This window comes from Tubulanus polymorphus, chromosome 11 (assembly GCF_964204645.1).
Source record: "Tubulanus polymorphus chromosome 11, tnTubPoly1.2, whole genome shotgun sequence".
In the NCBI taxonomy this organism is placed as follows: Eukaryota; Metazoa; Nemertea; class Palaeonemertea; order Tubulaniformes; family Tubulanidae; genus Tubulanus; species Tubulanus polymorphus.
The window spans coordinates 4473616-4497041 of NC_134035.1; the positions used below are offsets into that span (position 1 = coordinate 4473616).

At 39.1% G+C, this 23426-nt stretch overlaps 4 protein-coding genes, 1 long non-coding RNA gene and 1 other non-coding gene across 6 annotated transcripts in view; all 6 read left to right on the plus strand.

The window, feature by feature from the left end:
- Window positions 1-10690, plus strand: part of LOC141913082 (uncharacterized) — a 45198-nt gene extending 34508 nt beyond the window's left edge. The window contains exons 4-5 of the long non-coding RNA XR_012620219.1: window positions 10049-10123; window positions 10196-10690. This is a non-coding gene — a long non-coding RNA (uncharacterized LOC141913082). The remainder of the gene's footprint in view (window positions 1-10048; window positions 10124-10195) is intronic.
- Window positions 3368-3443, plus strand: Trnal-cag (transfer RNA leucine (anticodon CAG)). The gene is given in 2 exon segments: window positions 3368-3403; window positions 3409-3443. It is a non-coding gene; the product is annotated as a tRNA-Leu (tRNA).
- Window positions 6206-9000, plus strand: LOC141912850 (uncharacterized; the record flags this gene model as incomplete). The annotated part of the gene is made up of 5 exons (XM_074804266.1): window positions 6206-6453; window positions 6561-6809; window positions 6955-7334; window positions 8088-8221; window positions 8932-9000. Coding segments are annotated over 5 exons (1080 nt in total), but the record flags the coding sequence as incomplete, so codon positions are not given.
- Window positions 10691-10866: 176 nt separating the features above from the next.
- Window positions 10867-11817, plus strand: LOC141912923 (uncharacterized). Its single transcript, XM_074804353.1, has one exon. The coding sequence runs from the start codon at window positions 10867-10869 to the stop codon at window positions 11815-11817; it is 951 nt and encodes a 316-aa protein (XP_074660454.1).
- A 1978-nt stretch (window positions 11818-13795) lies between these two features.
- LOC141912924 (uncharacterized) lies at window positions 13796-14746 on the plus strand. The gene has a single exon (XM_074804354.1). The coding sequence runs from the start codon at window positions 13796-13798 to the stop codon at window positions 14744-14746; it is 951 nt and encodes a 316-aa protein (XP_074660455.1).
- Window positions 14747-15394: 648 nt separating this feature from the next.
- Window positions 15395-23013, plus strand: LOC141912558 (NSFL1 cofactor p47-like). Its single transcript, XM_074803833.1, has 10 exons — window positions 15395-15503; window positions 17103-17242; window positions 17750-17842; window positions 18423-18512; window positions 18811-18958; window positions 19559-19668; window positions 19849-19986; window positions 20651-20788; window positions 21140-21199; window positions 21914-23013. Exons 1-10 carry the CDS (start codon window positions 15396-15398, stop codon window positions 22044-22046), a joined length of 1158 nt encoding a protein of 385 aa, XP_074659934.1. The 5' UTR covers window position 15395; the 3' UTR covers window positions 22047-23013.
- The last annotated feature ends 413 nt before the right edge of the window (window positions 23014-23426 follow it).

Genomic DNA, 23426 nt, shown 5'->3' on the forward strand with positions numbered 1-23426 from the left:
ACTTTGTATCAGTCATCACTTCAGTAACACGCGACACTTAAGAAAATTCAAGGTAGCTGTTTCCCTTTTTGCATGTGGGCTGAAGGCCCCCCTCTCCCCCAAATACCGCAATTCATATAATGTCCCCCAAGGGCTCTAAAGCTTTAAAGAATCAACCCTTCTTGTGAAACTCGATTAGGATGGTACGATGGATCCTCCCATCGCGTATTCCTTGAAACAGCATACTAACAAGGATGCATGAATTGTTGAGTAAAAATAGATATTTGTGGACATATATCCCAAATATTGAATTCTTTATTCGTTTAAATTTCTGATGTATAATCTATAATCGATCTCGGGCTAAGTTTTAAGAGTCCACGGTACAAGCCACGCCGCATTTGCATATTCGTAGCAGACACCATAACCAATAGCGAGATGGCCTTCGTCAATGTCACCTTCGCTCAACCAATCGGTCACTCTTACCACACCTATTTCGCTCTGAAATCGATTGTAAAACTATCGGGTTCGAACAGAACAGTGGCGCTGATCATATTCCCGATCGTATTCGGTCTGGGTACGTTCGGCAACACGGCCAGTTTCCTGGTGATGAGTAGCCGAAGATTCAGACGATTTTCGTACGCGAATTACTTGATGGTTTTGTCAGTTGCCGATTTATTGCTGTATATCAATATGGCCGGTATGCCGTTGTGGGAGTACGCGTTGAGAAGAGTTGATTTTTCCAGTGTCGGGCAGTGTATGGCTTACGAATTCGTTTTCCAATTCGCGTATTGCTGGAGCACGACTTTGATCGCGATTATAACAGTGGAAAGAGTCCTCGTTGTCGTTTTTCCGTTCACATCGCGGGTTATATGCACGGTTAAATGTTCTCGCCGCGTCATGTTAGCAATGATTGTTCCCAATTGCCTTGTCGCCAGTCACACGTTTTTTGGAATGCGTTTTTCCGAGCAGTTGAAATGCTACTATTACAGTTTCAACTTCCAGAAACAGCTTTACACTTACCTAGTCGCCTTTTACTACGCCGTTCCGTGCGTCCTTCTGATCGTTTGTAATTTAGTAATCATTATTTTCATGCGGCGCGGTTTGAAAGTCGGGGAAACCGGACGAAAGACGGCTAAAGCCCGCCGTACAACGATAATGCTGATAACCGTATCTCTGGCTTTCGTGGTTACCACATTGCCCAACACGATCACGTCCTTTCTACCGATTCCCGAACACACTGTAGAATATCTCTATACGATGTTCACGGTGATAACGTCGCTGAATTATTCGTTTAATTTCTATATTCATCTGTTACTGGGGTCTGAAGTCCGCGCGTTCGTACTGGAGAAGATTACCTGCAGAACGGAGGCGAAAATTGCTCGGTAAAATTAGATACAAAATTACCGGGCAATTTTATCCAATCATTATCAACTAACACTTTTATAATTTAGGGAGATTTGACTTCATGTTACATTGATTTTACGTCCTAGAAGTCATATAGAAATTGTCCGTAACATAGACGATTATTAAACCAATTTGGCAAATCATTTGTGCTTACTTTTGCATCGCCCTTGCTAGCACTATCAAATTTCAGTTACACATTTTTGATACTCAGAGAAGCTATTAACATAACAGAAATTTCCTCATAGGCCTATAGAAAATGAAAACAGCCTTACGATAAAGAAAGAAAATATGAAATAGAATTTAATAAGAAAATGGAATGATAACTTTAATTAACGTATGATATATATTTCGTGTGTATGTTTATGGAATATAGTGTAAAATGCAGGAATACTGATTAATGCAAAGATTATTTACGCGGCCACCTGAGCGCCTAGGCTGAAGCTGCGTTTATGGTCTAAGTCCTCCGAAATCCCAACAACTTACCAAGGCGTTTGTTTTGGCTTTTGTCTACGCTCTACAGGCGAGGGTACATTTTATTGCAATTGATTACAAAATCGAATGATATTAAAATTAATTAATATCTAACCGCATAGAATGGATTTACTTGTTCCACTACCTAGCCCCGACCCCCTCCCGATGACCATCCGCCACAGGCGACCTCCACTCAAAGACCAGGCTTGAATCATGCCTCGTTACCATCTGTTTTGGGAGCAAATAGTACTCATGGAAGGTAGTATCCACCGTTCTTAATCTTAGAATAAACGGAACAAGGAAAAAAATCAAGCTAGGATAAATGGAACTTAAGTTTTTTTGCCCTTTTGAACCTTTTTGTCGAGCCGAAAGTGGTTTTGCATTAGCTTCATCTTTTCATTTTAGTGAATTTGTGATCTTGCTAACGATCCAACATTGTCCTGTTCCGATTCGAACAGCAAATCACCTGCATCGGGATTTGACGAGTTAACTTCGGGGGGTTGTCTTCCAGTTGGTAGGGCTAGTCATCCGGTGTTTTTATTTCGCGGAAACGCGGAATCTCGGAATTTTACAATAACGCGGAATTTATTTGATTTCACTATGAATAATAACCGGGCTTAGTATCAGACAAGGCACCGGTGCTGATGCCCTTGGTGCCAGCGAATCTTCTCTTGAGAATTGGAATGAACCTTCCAAATGTTGACCAATCACAGCCATCGACTGTTCCAATTTCATTCCAAATGTTCCAAATGTTAACCAATCAGCGGCGAGCTTATGAACGGCGTCGGCTCGTTCTATATCCGGTTCACAACTATACAGTATTCAGCGCGATCATTTGAATCGACGAATTTCTCTTCAAAAAATATATCGTTTCCTGTCGTAGATCTAGAGTTTGCTGATCCAAGTAAGTGTTTTTATAATATTTAACATATTTTTCATCGACGAGTGAAGGTTTCATCGTATTTGGTTGTCGAAATGTCCTGAAAATCGCATCTTAAAATCTGAAATTCGAGTCCGTCGAACCCGGAAGTAATTTCAATAAAGTTTTATTGTTTTATTTATTTCTGCATGTTTAGAACTATTTAAAGTTCGTTGGTTTCGTGTTAATGTTATCGGTCATCGATGCGCGGATGATCTTTTATTCCGTGGGCCTTTTAAGACTACAATAGCCGCCTAGTTTGAAATCAATTCAATGACAATAACAATTCCGAACAATGAACAGCGCGTCGGTCCGGGCCCACGTGGTGAAGTGAAGCCCCTTTGTCACAAACATTGACAAAACATCTATTGAACGATTCCTTTGTTATGTGAATGTGCATTTTATTGCAACTTTTGAAGCTTATTCAAAATCTGGCTTCATTTATCAGATATTTTTAAGGGCCTATTTTTAATATATGATAGTAGCCTACTGGATGACAAAGGCTAAAGCCTTCATATTTAAGCCAGAATTATCTTAGGCTACTTTCTCTATAGGCCTGCATCTAGTCTATCTGAACTTATGTTATGTGATACTGTCTGCATGGTGTAGAGGTAACACCCTCGATTCAGAAATGGATTGAGAGCCCCAGGTTCAAATCCTGGTGCAGACAATTGACATGACGTATTGTTTGTTCTGTGGTATTTTTATGCTTATTTTACATATATTTTTTTGAATTATTTTTCTCCCTCTAGGTTAACATGAATTCGAAACCGAAATTCAATCGGTTAGGTAACGGCGAGCTCGTGTTGGGCTATTCATCTGAGGCTGTGGAGTTGAAGAAAGTTTCGAAAAATTCAGGAACTTATCAGTGTAAAGACCCGACATTAGTCCACAAAGTTGCGCTTCATGAGACCAGGCTCGCCGGTGGAGATCCATCAAATGAACAGGATGTGCTTTCCCTATATAAGTTGCAGTTTGGAATGTTTAGGGGCCAGTCCTTTAAATGGCTCATCGAAAACGGACTCGGATATTCCAGTTGGATTATCAACAGTATGAGGCGTGAACAGCCATCAGACACGCCTCTTTCAAAAAACAAATTTGCTTTTAAGAAATACTTCAGTTTTTTCCCGGAATGCGAAGAAGCTCTTGCCTTAAAGGAAAAAGAACGAATGAAAAGAACAAAATCGAAGAACCTCAAAGGTACACTTGATTTAATGTTATGATAATGATTAAATTTTTAGAAAAACATTGAAATTTTCAAACAATCTCTTACTATTAACTGTACTTTTATTTTGAGCAGACAATACTGAACTCGACGACGCTGAACTAGTTACAGCTGTCGTAAATATTGAAACCATGCAGAAGCAGCAGCAGCAGCAGCAGAGTGAATCTACAGCAGAACCGGAGAAAGTCTCTGGTAATTATTATTTACAAATAATTTGAAAAAAAATTTATGATTAGTTATATTTTCATAATTTTATGTTCCGTTTCTGGTATTTTGAATTTGTAGAAAATCAGCAGTTCCCGCTACCAGCTGGCTGGAAAGAGATCCTCCCTGAAATGGATCATAAATGGATTTCGCATGCATTGTTTAAACTTAAGCGAGGTGACAAAGCCGAACTCGATGCTACCAAAATCGATCGTTTGTGGTATTATCCACCCCAACCTCCAGTGGCGCTTCAGCAGATACCGAACCCAGATCCATACTTTGGAACAAAGTTATTGTTGTGGATGCCACGTAGACTGTGGCACATGAAATTCAAGTGCAGCGTATGTCCCGATATTGAACTGACTGGCGCTGGAATTTATCCGAGAACTAGGCAGGTACTGGATATAGATGGGTTTTACTCATTGGCCGGAGAATACCTCGAATGTCCTGCGTGCCATAAGAAGTTTATAAGCTGGAGCCAGGAAATGCTGTCACAGCTCGATGTTGGCCATCGAAATCTTTTCGCGCCGATTCTGACTTATCGCTTTGCATGTGATATTCGCGTTATCAGACTTCTTCGGCAACGCGGCCTCGGTAATAGCGCGACACAGCTGCAAAAGACGATTTCGGAACAACACGCGGAATCATGGCTTACTAAAACTGCGCACTATTTGACCGACTGTGCTCAGTACAAGAACGCGATCGATAATCGTTTGATAACCCAGTCATCTGCATTCAAAGATTCCCCAGAAATGCCATCTGTACCGAAACCGGATTGGTTTCTCCGCGTTTATTGTTTGGACGTTTTATCAAGATTGGACGAAGTCAAGTCCAACATAACTTCGGTGTTCAGAAATGTCCTGAAGATGGACTCAACGAAAAAGGTAAAGCATCACAAAATAAATTTCATTTCGCACTTTTAGCCGATTAAACTCTCATGGACCCTTTTTTCTTCTTTTTTTCAGATTGTAAAAAAGCTACAAGGTCATGCAGCCGGTACAGCAAATTGGGTAACAAATATGGGGAACGAGTTCGGCCAGGTGTTGATTAGCGTTTTGACGGCAGGTGAGGGCAAAGGTTTGCAGCAGATGGCCACCGGTATAGTGAAGCGATATTCGGACGCAAATGTAAACCCGCCAGTCGCCCTATACGTGGATCGCGACTGTTGCAATGGACGCACCAGTGATATGTTTTCTGCCTGGCCAGGTTTAGAAGTACGTCTGGACATATGGCATTTTATGCGACGTATTGCTATTGGGTGTACAACTGATTCGCATCAGTTGTACGGAGTATTCATGCGGAGATTGTCCGGTTGTATCTTCGAATGGAGTACTGATGACATTGCATTTTTAGTAAGTGCGAAGAGATCGGAACTCGGTGTGCCGTCACTGTCCGATAGTGATGTGCTGGCCCGTTGAAATATTCAGGTATTTTTGGTTCAATTTTATTTCCATTAATTGCTGTTTATTTATTCGCAATAATCTTAAAACAAAAATTTATTTTAGGTGAACTTATCGGAATTGAATATCTGTACAGTCAGACTGGAAAAAGTTTACAATCAGCAGCAGAAGACGTGGACAACTTGACAGAATTAGAAGACGACGAAGGCTTCAATGAGGAAGTTGATGATATGACGATTCCTCCACCTCTTCCGACTGAGCCAGCTCGTTTACCGCTGCCAGACTGCGATGAAGACATCGATATGCCATCAACTGAGTGTATGTGTTAACATAAACTGAAAAAAAACCATGAATTAATACTGCAGGCAGCAACTCAACAAATTATTCATGAATAGAAATGTAATTAAGCCTTTATCTTTTACTTTCCAGTACTGGAATCATTATCTGTGGCTGCACCAGTTGATATCAACGTTCCACCGGAGAATGAATCTCAGGATGCACAGTTTACGGTAAAAAGAATTTTGTTTTCTATCCCTATTTTAATTGGTAGTTTATCGCCTAATTCAATTTGGTTGTAATTGATTTTTTATTTTGCTTTAGGAATCAGTCGGACCAGATAATATCCCTGGATTTGAGAAGGTCCAGCAATTGGCTGATTATTTAGTGGATTTACGTCAATGTCCGGTTCTGACTAACGTACAGGCGAGGAAAATTGTATCTCTATGGAACAACCTCGATCCATACGACAAGAAATCCACAAAATTCTCTCCACGACATAAGACGAAATTAACCCAGGGCAGATTCAAAGTGTCAAAAACAAACGTTTTGCCTGGTGTTGAAAGTACAAGAAGGTATTTAGTTAATATTAATCATTATTTCGATTTAAGCCACAAATGAAGCATTTTCCCTAATATATAACCAATTTTCGGTAACCATTATTTTTGAAAACTTGTTTAAGGTGTTTTATTGGCGAGAATGGTAGTCCTGCCCAGTGGCCCGACTGTAATCGATACGTCGAGGCATTAATCTCACGTCTCTGCGACCTGCATCCAGGAATGACTCGAACCAAATCAGGCACGACTCAACGTTGGACTTTGGTGATGAAAACATATAGATCAATTAGAGATAAAGTCATGAGCAACGGGCTGGTTGTAAATGGTTGTAATATACAACTGGTCGAGATAAATAACACGACTTTAAGTCAGTGGTAAGTTTTAGATTGCACATTCGTAGATATCTCCTCAATTGATTTTCCTCAAACTACCCAGTATCACGAGTGATATACAAACATCTTTACAGATGAATAAGAAATGTAATGAATTTTTATGATTTTTTTTTCTTTTTCTTCAAAGGTACAACAAACGTTCCAAAAGAAAAGAAACCGTAGTGCTACAGCAAGGGATAACGTTGCCGACGCCACCACTGACGACAGATACAATTCGTGATGCAGTATTGAGACAGGCGATTCCGATACCTCCTCCCACCGCTCAGCATTTTCAATTCAATAACCCGGAAAATGATGCTGGGAAAGCGAAAACAAGAGACTCTGGTGTAAATATACTGCCGAAGCAACCACCGCTGCCATTACACCTACCGGTAACCATTGTTCCGGCCGGACCATGTACAATGACTCCAGTTATTCAGAGCGTTCTATCGGTTCCATCCACTACGCAGTGGTATCGCAAACGACAACTTCACAAAGCTGAGAGCGGCGAATCAGTAAAGAAATATCGTGAGAGGAAAGGTCCAACCATATCCATAGCTAACATTGCTAATAAATTTAATGAGTACTTTGTAAACATCGGTAATAAGCTTGCCGAAAAGATAGGTTTGGGTACCGATGGGATTAGCATGAAAGTAACTAAAAAAATTTTTGACTTAATTAAAGATCCTCTCTGCCATGTTTTTAACATGAGTCTACAGACTGGAATTGTTCCGGACAAATTAAAAATCGCTAGAATTCGACCTTTATACAAAAGTCGTGACAAAGATAACTTTAATAATTACCGGCCCATCTCAATTTTGCCTTGCTTTTCAAAGATTCTTGAAAAAGTCGTGTACAACAGACTAATGTCTTATTGTGATAAATTTTCTATCATAAATTCAAATCAATTCGGTTTTAGAAAGAATCACTCCTCTGCCATGGCAGTCATCAAAATTATTGATGAAATTTCATATAATCTTGAAAATAAAAATCCCACTATCGGTGTTTATTTGGACTTATCTAAAGCCTTTGATACAGTCAACCATGAAATATTATTGTCAAAATTAGATTTTTATGGAATTAAAGGTCGCGCACTTTGCTGGTTTAGAAATTATTTGGAAAACCGACAACAAACTGTTCAAATTGATAATTGTAAGTCTCAACTTTTGAATATATCTACTGGTGTGCCTCAAGGTTCCATTTTGGGACCGTTACTTTTTTTAATATACGTAAATGACTGCGTTAATGTCAGCAACATTTTGAAATTTACGCTTTTTGCAGATGACACTAATGTCTTTGCGAGCGGTTCCGATATTCATCACCTTGCATTGACCGTGTCTAGTGAACTTGATAAACTAGCCACGTGGTTTTACGCTAATAAATTATCTTTAAACTTGCTAAAAACTCATTGCATGGTATTTGGCTCACAACTACCACTTAACATTTCGATTCAAATCAGCGGAATTAATATTGATCAAGTTCATAGCACAAATTTTTTGGGTATAAATATTGACGATAAACTTTCATGGATTGATCATATCAATAATGTTCAACGCAAGGTATCGAAGAGTATCAGTATGTTAAATAGATTAAAACGATTTTTACCTGAGAAAACTCTTATTCAATTGTATTTTAGTTTAGTGGAACCGTATTTAAGTTATTGTAACATAGTCTGGGCTCAAAATTTTAATGTCTATTTAGATTCATTATTACTACTTCAAAAACGTGCGGTTCGAATAATAACAAATTCATATTATTTAGAACATACTGATCCACTCTTTAAAAGACTGAAAATACTGAGAATTAAAGAAATGAACAAATTACAGTTAGGATGCTTCATGTTTAATTATAACAAATCCATGCTACCTGATTCTTTTAATAACTATTTTCAATTTCGACATGTACTCCACAATTATCAAACTCGTAGCCAAAACAATATGGAAATCCCTCGATTTCAAACTCGAAGAAATAAATTTTCGGTAAAGGTTTCTGGTCCAAAACTTTGGAATTCACTCGATTCAACTTTAAAGCAGTCGAAGAATGTTTATGTATTTAAAAAGAATTTCAAGCAGTATCTGTTAACGGGTCAATAGTAATTTAACATTTGTTTAATATGCGTTTATAGGTCGATCCGAAATTAACTTGTCATTATGGATGTGTGTGCGTGCGTGCGTGCGTGCGTGCGTATGCGTGAGTGTTGTGGTGCAGGGTTGTGTACATGTGTGTGTGTGCGTGCGTGTGTTTGATTTCTATGGGCGCCAGGGCCATGTTTTATGGATATAAGTTTGTAACTTCTCCTGGTGTCCATCGACTTGAATTACATTATTTTATTATATTATCTTGTTGTAATATTCTAGTGTAATTTAATTCGTGAATAAAGAATAAATAATAATATGTCGGAAATGTCGAGCAGTTCGGGGGCCTGACCATAAACAATATTACGGAAGTTGGTATTGCCCCTCGACTGAAACAGAACAATTTGAGACCTGGCTTCAGTCTTTACCAGCTTATAAAAAACGAAAATTGTGATGATGTAAATAATGTTTATATATATATTCATGTGATCTCTGAAAATAAAACTTCTTCATAAATAGAATTAATTAATGCTAATGATACCAGTACAAAAATGTTAATTGTATAGAGCATATCTGTTATTTAAAAAAGTTTAAAAATTAAAAAAAAAAAACAACCAAAACAAGTTTTTAATGCTGCCTGGACTGTGTCCAGAAGATCCCAAGCCCTTATGAAAAGCAGAGGGGAGACTATTTGGTTGATGGTAAAAAACAAAAGAAAAATATGGAGCAAATTTAATAAATAAATTAATTAGTAAATGTATCAAAGTTTTTTGTTTCATTTTGTAGTTAGGTACCGGTACATATATGGGATTCGAAATAAATAATGAATTAGGAAATGTAGAGGTTTGTTAATTCTGTTTCAATTTTCAGTAGGTATATATGGGATTCGAGTTCAAAATCGGAACAGTGTACATTCAACATGACTTCTTTTCGAGTTAACTACCTTTGAACATTCCCCATTTAGTTAACTTTTAGTTCGAGTATATGTGTGTTGGGGGCGCGGGTTGACCTAGAAGATTGCGGGGGATTTTTTGCGCTGAGTCAGGTTCGAATTCCACTATTGACACGCAATATCATTTGATATTATTTTATGACAGATATCGTCGACTGGCTGCCAATTGCCCTATTTACTCGCAATAGCTAATGATATGCCATTTTTTCATTTAGAAACCTCCATCAAGTACCGATAATAAGATGCAAGAAATCAGCACGTAGGAACGACTTTGTAATAGCGATCATAAAGTACGAAGTTAAAGAAAAAATGAAACCATTTAATAAACTTAGATATCATTTACCTTTTATTTACTTTTCTAGATACACCAAATATACCGAAATGATAGATAAACATCAACCACAATCTAGATGCAGGACACGTCGAATATTCAAAGCCAGAATGAAATGTTCATTGGGAGACGCAAACTAAGGCAAATGTCAGAACATATACTTCATTTTTTGTTCGTTACCATACTTTTCCTGACATTTTTCATGACCAAGGCGAACACAAATATTATGATACATTGCATATCAGCAGACACCAATACTTAGTAATAGATTATAGAACTATCGAGATAGTAGAACGCAAGGTACTTAAAGATCAGGGAAATCAATTATTTTCCGTGCAAAACAATATGAAAACAGGACCTCGTGAGCACAGGACCTATGGATCTTAGTTCTTTTGAACTGTCGAGTTTCGCAAAAATAGTTACTTTTAAGTCGATTTTATTTCTTCAGTAATTGATTTAGGGATTAATCCCTTTTGTGAAACTCGACCGAGGTCGCACACTTTATGACTTTGGCAATCTAGTATTCCTTAAGACACAGAATAACAAGATGTCACACGAATTGATGAATAAAGATAGTTATTTGTGGATATTTTAGTTCTTTAATCAGTTTGATTTATCTAACGCGAACGAAATTATGTTTGGCGATGTTTTACGAGTCGACGGCACAAGCCACATCACATTTGCACCAGAACCAATAGCGAGATGGTTATCGTCAATTTCACCTTCGCTCAACCAATCGGTCACTCTTACCACACCTATTTCGCTCTGAAATCGATTATACACCTGTCTGGTTCGAACAGAACAGTGGCGCTGATCACTTTTCCGATCGTACTCATTCTGGGTACGTTCGGCAACACGGCCGGTTTCCTGGTGATGAGTAGCCGAAGATTCAGACGATTTTCATACGCGAATTACTTGATGGTTTTGTCACTTGCCGATTTATTACAGTGTATCAGTTTGACCGGCATGCCGTTGTGGGAGTACGCGTTGAAAAGCGTCAATTTCTCCAGCGTCGGACAGTGTTTAGCTTACGAATTCGTATTCCAATTCGCGTTTTCGTGGAGCACGACTTTAATCGTGATTATTACCGCAGAAAGAGTCCTCGTTGTCGTTTTCCCGTTCACATCGCGGGTTATATGCACAGTTAAGTGTTCTCGCCGTGTCATGTTAGCCATGCTCGTTCCCAATACTCTAGCCGCCAGTCACATGTTTTTCGGAATGCGTTTTTCCGAGCAGTTGAAATGCCACTATTACAGTTTCAACTTCCAGAGGCAGCTTTATTTTTACATAGTCACCTTTTCCTACGCCGTTCCGTGCGTCCTTCTGATTGTTAGCAATATGGTAATCGTGATTTTCATGCGGCGAGGTTTAAAAGTCGGGGAGACCGGGCGAAAGACGGCTAAAGCCCGCCGTACAACTATAATGCTGATAACAGTATCTCTGGCTTTCGTGGTTACCACATTGCCCAACACAATCACGTCTTTTCTTCCGATTCCCAAACATATTGTAGATTATTTCTATACGATGTTCACGGTGATAACGTCGTTGAATTACTCGTTAAATTTCTATATCTATCTATTACTGGGGTCTGAAGTCCGCATGTTCGTACTGGAGAAGATTACATGCAGAACGGACGCAAAATTTGCTAGGTAAAATTGGAGACAAAATTACCCGACAATTTTTACCCAATTTTCTTCAACTAACACTTTAAAATGAAGGGAAATTTGTGTTTATGGTTCATTGATTTTAGTAGAAGTTTTTTGGAAATTCTTTTCAAATAGACGAAAATTATCTAAAATCAATTGTGCAAATTTTTATCGCGTAGAAGTTCGAGAAATATGACATAGTCTACTCGGCCTGCATCCATTCGAACCACCCTCCTGGAAACCATTGTTCACAAGATTGGCCACAGAATTCGACAAAAACTTAATTGTTCTTGGCCTAACAAAGACCATGAAATCCAAATTATGTACTGGAAATACCCAAGAGGAGAGTATTAGAGAAGGTTTTTTGAAGCAAGATTTGCTTGTTTGGCATTGAATGGATTCGAATGGCTTATGTATTATTCTCATCTTTTTGAGGTCATTATCATTATTAGGTAGTTTTCTTTTCAAAATTTGTATCCACTTCTTATCTTATTTTATTTTACTGAGGAATTCCTTATTATTCGGTGTATCCCTTTCGCGTAACGAATTTAACATATTGCCCAGGCTTTATAATCTCTCTCGTTATTAGATGTCCCCTTCATTCCGTAGTGCGACTTCTTTAGTTGGCATACGTGTGTTGTTTTTCTGCCAGTGGAGGTCGGTGAAATTACTAGACAAAAACCCACAATAAAAAGAAAAATATCTGGTAGCTTAACGTTTCAACTCAATTCTATGAGCCATTTTCAAAACAGTTTTTGAAAATGGCTCATAGAATTGAGTTGAAACGTTAAGCTACCAGATAGTTTTTCTTTTTATTGTAGGTTTTTGTCTACTATTGATATTGGACAGCCATTTGTCTATGGAAACCAGTCGGTGAAATTCATTGGGCCGCTGTTCATATAAATGGTAACGGCTCTTACATAGAGAAGGAATCCACAAGACAGTGGAGAAAACGACATGATACGGATGGTACCTTTAATTGACTTACAATGTATAATCTCTATTGTATGTTTACCTAATATATATAGCTTATAAAAATGCTGAATATTGCTTAACAAGAAGATTATTTAGCTTTTGTTTGAGAACTTTTTCATTTATTCATATCTCTATCCGATTTATTCATTTTGTCCTAGTACGTATTCGATTCAGAATTAGTTGAACTGTGTGCTTGAAAACGTGGAATGTTTAAGTCTATGCATGTATCTCAATGAAATATGGAGTTTCTATTCGGAAATGTAATTTTGAAGAAAGATAGAACGAAAAGTCCATTACTGTCCAACATTGTCGTTTCACGTGTTTTGAAATGATAAAAATGTCGGAAAAATGGGATTTCTGAAAATCCATAATCAAAGGGCCTGTGAAATATGATAACATTCGCGTCACTAATAGTTCTTTGAAAAGAGAAAAATCGCCCAAAACTAAAGGACTATCGTGCTAAACAAAATCGCAACTGGCAACTGCAAATGGTTTATTCCGGACAACTTCGGCCGTTTACATAAATTACGTGTATTTATTGGAAGAAATAATATTTCCGCTCTTATACTAATGCTGGCCGTTAAAAAGCAATGTTGATTCTCGAATCTATAAACGTCAGTCACCGACACGAATGATAGAAATTCATCTCCTTTTTCTTTTGAACTTTTGCTAAATTGTTGAGTCTAGGTTCGCAAAAATAATTCCTTTAATTCGATTTTATTTCTTCGTTATTGATATAGGGATTTAAATCCTTTTTTTTGAAACTCGACCGAGGTCGCGCTATTACTTTGCCAATCTCTTATTCTTTGAAACAAATGAATAACTAGATAGTGCATGAATTGATAAATAAAAACAGTTTTTGGTAGCAATACATTCCATTTATTTTGTTCTTTAAATCAGATTATTTTATCGAAATCGAATGAAATTATGTTTGGCGATGTTGTACGATTTGACGGCACAAGCTTCACCACATTTGCATATTCCAAGCTGACACCAGAACCAATAGCAAGATGGCCATCGTCAATGTCACCTTCTTGCAACCAATCGGTCGCCCTTACCACACGTACTTCGCTTTGAAAGCCATCGCGAAACTATCCGGTTCGAACAGAACAGTGGCGCTGATCACTTTTCCGATCATATTCATTCTAGGTACGTTCGGCAACACGGCCAGTTTCCTGGTGATGAGTAGCCGAAGATTCAGACGATTTTCATACGCGAATTACTTGATGGTCTTGTCCGTTGCCGATCTATTACTGACCATCAGTATGTCCGGTATGCCGTTGTGGGATTTCGCGTTGAGAAACGTTAATTTCTCCAGTCTCGGACAGTGTTTAGCTTACGAATTCGTATTCAAACTCGCGTATTCCTGGAGCACGACTATAATCGTTTTTATTACGGTTGAAAGAGTCCTCGTTGTTGTTTTTCCGTTCACATCGCGGGTTATATGCACGGTTAAATGTTCTCGCCGCGTCATGTTAGTTATGGTCGTTCCCAATTTCCTAGTCGCCAGTCACACGTTTTTCGGTATGCGGTTTTCCGACGAGCTGAAATGTCACTATTACAGTTTCTACTTCCAGAAACAGATCTACACTTACCTGAACGCCTTTTACTACGTCGGTCCAAGTGTGCTCCTGATCGTTTGTAATTTGGTAATCGTGATTTTCATGCGGCGTGGTTTAAAAGTCGGGGAGACCGGACGAAAGACGGCTAAAGCCCGCCGTACAACCATAATGCTGATGACGGTGTCTCTGACCTTCGTGGTTACCACATTGCCCAACACGTTCACGTCGTTTCTACCAATTCCCGATCATACCGTCGATTATTTCTACACGATATTCACGATGGTTACGACGTTGAATTACTCGTTAAATTTCTATATCTATCTATTACTGGGGTCTGAAGTCCGCGCGTTCGTAACGGAGAAGATTACCTGCAAAACCGACGCGAAGATTGCTCGGTAAAATTCGATAGAAAATTACCCGGCAATTTTTCCCAATTATTATCATCCAAGTTCGATTTTAGTGAAGGGAAAATTTGTTTTAATGGTCCATTGTTGTAGAAACGTTATGGAATTTGCTCGTAAAATGGACGAAGATTAGTCAATCAATTGTGCATTAAATCGTTACGGTGTGGAAGGTCGTCGAATATGATATAATCAAAGTTGCATGATTCATATATTCAATATATTTCACATCCCCCCGAACGAGACCAGTTTCTAAGTCTTATTTATTTTTCATAATACTTTGTACTTTCCATCCTTTGCAAAATATTTGTTTTATTACTTTGAAATATAATAGTTCAATCATCCGTAAATACCCGTTTTCACTTGTGCTAACTTAAAACCTTATCGGTAACTTCACACCGCGTTTAGAATAGTTACTTCCAGAATCTCGATATTAGGCAACCAACTACATAACAGGATCAATCCCTGTTTTAGGATCAAAATCGAAATGGTTCCTCCGTTTCTAATGCGCGGTGCCGGCAGCGAAATCGTGAGCAAAAATTAAAACACGGATATGGACTTATGTATTCGAGTCCAGTCTGACAGTCCTACAATTCATTCAACTGGTTACCTCCGCTAGCCAACAATTTATCGAAAATTCCCCGAAAATGGCCGACGCTGAAAAAAGTTCGAAAATTGAACAGTTCAAAAATCTGACAGGTGTCGACGACGGTAGAGCCCAGTTTTATTTAGAATCGGCGGCCTGGCACCTGGAGGTAGGTTGAATCTGATCCGTATCTACCTGTCGATTATCGCTGGCCGGGTTGAAGCGGTTTCGAATTAGATTTTATCCGGCAGAAAACTGAATTGTCATGCTACTACTATTAAAAGAAATTCAATACAAATCGATCATTTTATTGCGCTGATTTTCATAATCGGATGAATTAACAATAGAGATTTCTGGTGCAGTAGTGTATTGGAAGAGGGGGAGGGGATTTCTGAATACAAAGAATCCTAGATCCTCCCTTGTAGTATTCATCCAGTTTCAATTTCAGTTTTAGAAACCAGTGGCCGGTTTTTATAGACTCTGGTTTATCTTTAAGCTGGGGGCTAACTCACTCGAAAATGAATCGAGTTAGCCCCGGGTTTAAGTTAACACCAGTCTATAAAACCAGGCCCAGGTTTTAACTGGTCTGTGCTGCTCATCTAGATCTAACGTATGCGTATGTATACGTTGACGTAACCACTAGTTCTGGCATTGATAGTGTAGTGTTCCGTCTCAGTGTGACCGATGACAGCGACTGACAAATAACTACAACGCATGATGACCAGACATTGCACCAACTTTATTATCATAAACCGTGTCGACCGCGCACACCTGTACCCGGAAGTATTCTTATCAATACAATTCATACAATTGACACTGATACAATGATAGATGGCGCTTGCATCCAATCAAGCCCACTTCAATAGACGCAATGATAGACTGTCTCGTCTGTCACACATGCTCTCCATGTTTTGTTTTGGTCCGTAATTTCGTTGATAATCGGCTGATCTACCTTTATTGTGCGTCAATTTTTTTTCAACGACGTCCATTCAGAAGTAAACAACAATTTTTGTGAAAGTTGTTTTTGTTTCCATTGATCAGCGATAGTTTTTCAGCCTACACTCGCGTAATGCTGAATGAAGAACTGATCCGCGGACGCTCAGAAACATTGCTATGATGTCATCACCTAATCATTAGCATAAAACAATGTAGGTGGCGCCACGTGACAGGCTGCCAAAGCCGCCTTTCAGCATTACGTGAGCGTATGCTAGTTCAACAATCGAGGATAGATGAAAACAAAAACAAATTTAGGCCCATGCCCATTCATAATTTATTTCTGAATGTAAATATCTTTCTAAACAAATTGATGCATAATAATCACGGATAAATCGATTATTAACGAAATTGCGGACCAAAATGTCGTACGGAGAGCATACGTGTGACGGACAGTAGTTTATCATGCCCTCAAATTGTATCTATCATACCCTCACATACCCAACAAATGTGAAAGGAACCATGAACTAATCTTAACCCCCTGGCCTGGAGTCAGTGACCTAACAACTGAACAATCAATAAGTTTAACATCGCAGCTTTTAGTCAGAAAAAACATTATGCTCTGCTCGCCACAAAAGGCAGATTGATTAATGGATGTCAAAATATTAGAATATTCTTGTTCTCACTCATGCTGTAATGACCAATTCCTACTCCGAATGCCCCAGAATATACTTGCTTTGACGAAAATTATTGATCCCGCAATTTCTGAGATGAGCTTAGTCTTCTGTATGTCATATTGCAGCAGAGCCAACCCTATAGATGTCGATATTTACAGGTTGCTGTTGAAAGTTTCTATGAAAACGACGGTTTAGACGGTGATGACGACGACGATGTTCGAGTAATTCCGAATCCTGACCCGGAGGATTCCCCGGTAACGATGAACACCTCGCCGCAGGCAACTAGAAATACCAACAGGTCAGTTCGTTTATCGAGACACGTCCTGATAAACATCCCGTTTCTTTGAATCCTAGTCCCAAAGTCGATTCATGTTCGCCTGGGATCGATTTTTCGGGGATTTTTCTCCTAATCTTTTGAACACAATTTGGTCTTAATACGACCAGTGAAACTGCGCAGTCTGAATAAAGCGCCTTTTTTATATACATTTTTTGGACTGTGGCCTACTGACTACAGTGGCCACTTTTGACCTAAGTGTTTAAATACCTCCGGCACCTGAGGGACTGTTATTATCTAGGGTTTGGTCATTGAAGACTACGGGGCTGAGCCTATAAGAAAAGCAGGGCTGGTTTTAAGCTAAATTCGGGTTGAAAATGAAAAATCTGATATAATAAATACCGCCGGCCACAGTTTTCCGGCACTTAGGAGCTTATTGTCACCTAGGGTTTGGTTATTGCGGACTAAGGGGCTGAGCCTATAATTGCAGGCATTGCTGAATCGTAAAAACCGTGTTGTATTTTCGTTTAGGGTAACAACGTTTTCAAGTTTCCAGCGTAATGACCAGCCGGCTGAAGGCGAGGAAGAGGGCCAGATGTTTTACGCGGGAGGTTCCGAACACAGGTTTGTAGAGCGCTGCGTCATATATTCGATGAATACAGTTCAACTTCACAAGTTGTCGTAGTCTTGGCGTTCTTTACGAAGACCACTGGGTATCCGAGTAAATTGAATTGGAAATACAAAATTGGTCCTCGAAAAATTGAAATTGAAGGTGACGAGCAATTTGATGACAATTCACATTACAGTGTGGCCACGTAAAGGGAATTTTCTTTCTAGGTCAGGGGATTTTATAATAAGATAAAAAATGTCAGGGAGATTTGTTGAGATTGCTAAATTGCTGGTACCGTCTATGTCTTTAGTATTTGAGTGTTTTGATCAATTGGATTCTTAGCACATCCATTCAGGGAAATTAACCTGCATGTATAGGGAATAGTCGGGGCAAAGTAAGTGGAATAGAAGTGGCCACCCTGACGATATTTGTTTATCGCGCATTTCAATTTGTGCTCATTGCTGGGATTAGCTTATACCGCTGCTCTGATGACGATGGCACCAACATCTGTGAACGTTGATAATCCTGTCTGAAACTGAAGTTTTTCCAAGACACTAGGCTTCACAGAAATTCTAATTTCTACTTGTTTTCCAGCGGTCAAGCGATAGTTGGACCACCGAGGAAGAAAAAGCAAGGCTCAACCGCTGACGATCTTATACAGAACATGTTTAAATCTGCCAGAGAGTAAGTTCTGGGGCTTTCTTTTATTCATTAAACTACAATAATTTGATTTAGTAAACAAACAGAATACTGCCTGGTACCAAAGTAGATTGTGCTGACCTTGCAAAAATCTGGCTATGAACTGTAATTTAGGGATTGGGAAAAAGATCTTATTAAGAAAATAAAAACCTGAAACATTGCGTTTCATTAGAACATTGTATAGCAAGTATGTCAGGAAATAACACAGAATTGGGAAGATAGGTCGGCGGATTAGGTTGAAGGTTATTCGGCGTATTTGAATCGTAATTGTTTTCTTGATCAGACACGGAGCCGAAGATGTCGGAATGGATGAAGCGATCGGTCAAAAGAAACGAAATAAACCGACGTTTAAAGGCGCCGGATATCGACTCGGTGAGACGCCTGACGATTCGGAGAAAGTTTCCAGCGGTCCAGTAGACGAACCGCAAGAGGTATGTTCATGTAGGGCTGTCAGTTTGGTGAAACACTTTGTTCTATCTTGCTTAAACCAACTTCCGTTGTCGCTCCGTGTTAGACTTTAACATCTAACAAAACTATTGCAAAATTGAAATTTTCTATTCGACATACGTAATCTGTGACACCTATAGTAGCCTGTGTGTATCGGTCATCTCTCCCTGAGAGGTCACATCCGAGCTGCTACATTACAGATCCCGCTCAATTAGGATCATTATGACCAATCAGATGAATCCGGTTAATCATAAATTTGTATTTTACACAAATTTTTTGTGTGAAATGATATCCCGATTAGGTCAAAATCCAGATAAAACCAATTCGAATGAAGCGGGTCTGGACTGTACAGCTATCGGTCAGGCAATTATCCATTCACAACCGGGGATATTACGTGCAATTAAGTATCTTGACCATGGGCTCTACATTAATTACACCTAAGTCTTTTCAAATAATTTTAGCTCTTAAATAATTTCTTCATTAATCAATTGAGAACTAATGATTTTTTGTCCAAAATCGCACACCCAAACCACACTCCAACTCCTGTGAATGAAACATAATAATTGTTTGTTGTTCGTAAACAGATCGATGTCACTATAACGTTCTGGAAAGATGGATTTAGTGTTGATGATGGTCCTGTACGTGATTTCATGGATGAAGCGAACAAACCGTTTCTGGATTCGATCGCGAGAGGGTAAGAACTTAACTCACAATGGCTGCAGTCATATCATCTTTTGATTTCTCGACCGCTCCTTAGGAAACAGTTCAACACATCGTATGATTATATTACGATGAAGAGTCTTCACCGAACTGGCATGGAAAACTGGTCTAGCGCGATTCTAAACGAAAATAATGGCGATTTTTTTTCAATCAGGGAAATTCCGATGGAATTAGTTCGACGGGCAAAAGGAGGTGAAGTCAACGTGAATATGGTCGACAAGCGGACAGATGAGTTCACGAAACCGAAAAAGAACACTCGTGCCTTCACCGGCGAGGGACGTATGCTAGGAAGGTCAGTTTTGCGGACAATATTTCTAATTCTTGCACCTCTCCTGATTCTGAAATTAACTCTTGACTTTGTGGTTAAAACTTCAGGGGGCAGTTAGGGTCCGTTCTAAAGAATGAAAGCCACTTGCCCGAGGGCAAGCGTAGCTGAAATTTCACTTCATAAGTCCAGTTGCCTTACACAGGCAGTCCGACTGGCGGCACAATCATCCATTGTATGGATTGGGTAAAAAGCTTTGAGACAAAGAATTGCACCAGCTCGGCTGACTAGTGAAAATGATAACCTACTACTTGCCCTAATTAGAATATACTTGTCGCGGGCAATCGAACAATGCTTAGATCAAACCCTGCATAGTCATGGCTTCGATTGAAGACCAGTTAAAGATAATCTTTGTTCTATTGCCAATCTGAATAATTCATAAGATTTAAGACTACTTTTCGACTTGAACTAGCAGATTGGGTCAGGAAATACAATCCACTTTATATTAGAAGACAAATTATTTTAGCTGATTAAGATGAGACAATGCCTCATTAATTGATGCTTAAAGGTTATTTCCAAGGTCCTCCTTCATAAACACAGTTGTAAGCGTTATTTGCATTAGGAATTGTGGCCAATTATTGACATGCCTCATAAACTGTACGTTCAGCTCTACGTGTGTCTTAACATTCAGCCCGTGTCCAGCTGTAGCGGTTACGAACACGACGTCCGACAAGTTAAAACAAAACCAGGACAGCGCGCAATCCGAAATCTCAGTCGATGCTAGTCAACCTACTACGCAAATACAAATACGCCTTTCAGACGGTTCGAGGTACGTTTCATTTTTCAACCATTTCAACTACAGTCAACCCCTGATATACCGCCCTGCGATATACTGCTACCGCCAGGTTTTCTTAATGTACATCTCAATACAAATACATAGTAAAACACCCCCGATAAACGCCATACTCTCTATGTTGCCAAAATCGTTCTGCACCGATGTGGGCGGTATATCGGGGGTTGAATGTACTCGGATTTTACGCCCAGTTTGTTCTGTTAGTTCGTGCATGCATCATCCGCTCATTTCCTACGTGTAAGCAATGCTCAAATTTGTGTGCTGGTATTTCATGAACTTTTTCTGAACTGAATTACGATAACTGTAAATTTCACTGGGGTTTTGCAGACTGGTGGCGAAATTCAATCACACGCATTCGGTCGGTGACATCAGAAGATATATTTGCACGTATCCTTTTGAAAAACTAGGCCTCTATGAAACCCGAACCTTCTTCACCGCCTCGCTAGGGCTAAATAGCTGAACTATGGTGTACTTTGACTCAAGACTAGTTCTGGTAAATGAATCAATTGAGTGGGATCGATAGGGTTAAAGACTGTATTCATTACTCGGGCATTGATTAAATCATACTTTTTTGGACAATTCTAAAGACTTACCTTATCGTTACATCTCATAACAAAAAAAGAATTATAAGAAGAATTTTCTGCAGTGTGGAACTCTACTTAGAATTTAATTAGTTTCATACTGGATTGAACGTACAGATTATCTGGTCTCCTGAAGTTCGTTGTAACAAGGTTCAGTAAATTCGTTTTGTTATGGATTTTAAAAACTCAAACGCCGCCACTGACCTGGAAAACTCAGGGCATCAGAAAATTCTAGTAGAATCAACTGGGGGAAAACTCCGGGAATTTGGATGTGTTATTCACCAAGCGTTTCTTTATCAATATGTGACGCATAAAAAAAGAAGAATAAACAGTAACATTTTAAACCAAGAAATTTCTCTAGACTCACTCACGGAATCTATTCTGATAACGTAGAAAACATTTGTGAATTGGAAGTAATTTGTATTAGTGGAAAGTGGTTGCCCTGTAACGGTATACGTTTTATACTATATATTATTCATCGTTGTAATGTTATGAGATTTAACCGTACGATTGAACTCAGAGCTCGTCCAGAATTCGCATCGATGTCGTTCGTGTTGATGACGGCGTATCCGAAAAACGAACTCACCGACAATTCGGTGAAGATTAACGAAGCGAACCTCTTGAACGCGGTTATTATTCAGCAGATGCGATAGACCGAAAAACTCGCAGCCGTAAACGAACTGTTTAATAATTCGAACAACGACGACAGAACTTTTGAAATAATTCACGTGCTTTATAATCGACGGGTGGATATCGTGCGAAGTTCACAACCGAAACGGGATTCGAAACGGTTCGGGAATTGATAAGTTACGCCGGCATTTCGGGATTTGGCTGTAACCGGTCGTGAGATCGACGCCGTGTACGAATTTTCGATTAATATATGTTTTGGTTGCGTGTGTTTGTGTATTGTTCGACAGTAGACTCCCATTGTCTAGAATCCGGCGAGACCGATGAATTTGCGCCGAGGTTCACCAGTTCCCAGTTCCGGAGCGGTCGGAGCTGGGATAAACGTTATCATTAGAATTGAAGTGAGAAGATTTGAAATGCAGTCAAACCCGCTTAATTCGAATTTCGTTCCAATCCGGACAATATTTGCAGTCCATTTATTCATTAATATACCAGAAAATCGCTTTTCATCAGGATTTCCCGTAAACCGGATGGATTTTGTTTGTCACAAATGGTCCGAATTAAGCGGATTCTACTGTACACGTGTATCGGGTAATCTGAAGCAATGGATTCCCGGGTAAACGGAGTCTACTGTTCTTATTCACAACCCGTTCACTGTAATTTTTGTAAAATTGGCCAGAAAATCTCTTCATGAGTAGCTTTCACCTATGAAGCTAAGATGAAGAAATAATGCGGGTTATTGAAACGCAGTACGTGTGCCCTCTATATGTTGGATTGGGAGTCGATTTGATTAAGTAATTGTTAAATACAGAAGCTACTCCCAAGTAAATTTTTAATTGTAACTTTTTCGTGGAATAATTCGTTTCCAGTATGATGTATGGCTCTCCGGATGATACCGGCTTGAAACAATGATTGAATAAAAAGACTGTAATTAATTGAATCGTTCAGTGCATTATTAAAGTGTTATATACGTTTACTTGTACGATTTCACTTGCGCGAAATAAAATTTCGATTTTATAAAAGTTTTATTCGTGAGGAGTTCGGTTTGTACCAGATTCATTGGCTAGAAGAGGAGACTCATAGAATAACGCTATCTAATGAAAATGCACGGAAATTTTCCAGACCATTGTTCTTGCTGCGTGGTTGCCCTTTCTCGTTATATAGGTCCTTCTTTACTATACTCTTTTCATTTTGTTGTGCTCCTGTCAAAGTCTGCCCCTTGATCCGCCCTTGATAAACTATGAATGAACATATATTGTGAATACTGTATTTTGGGGTCAGAAGCAAATGATTGATTTCATCTATAGAAATGAATAGTTAAGGACAGTCCTACACAGTTCCCAGTCTATTCATCGTTTTCATTGTGAAGTAATATAGGCCAAATGAATGCACCGCTCCAATGATCA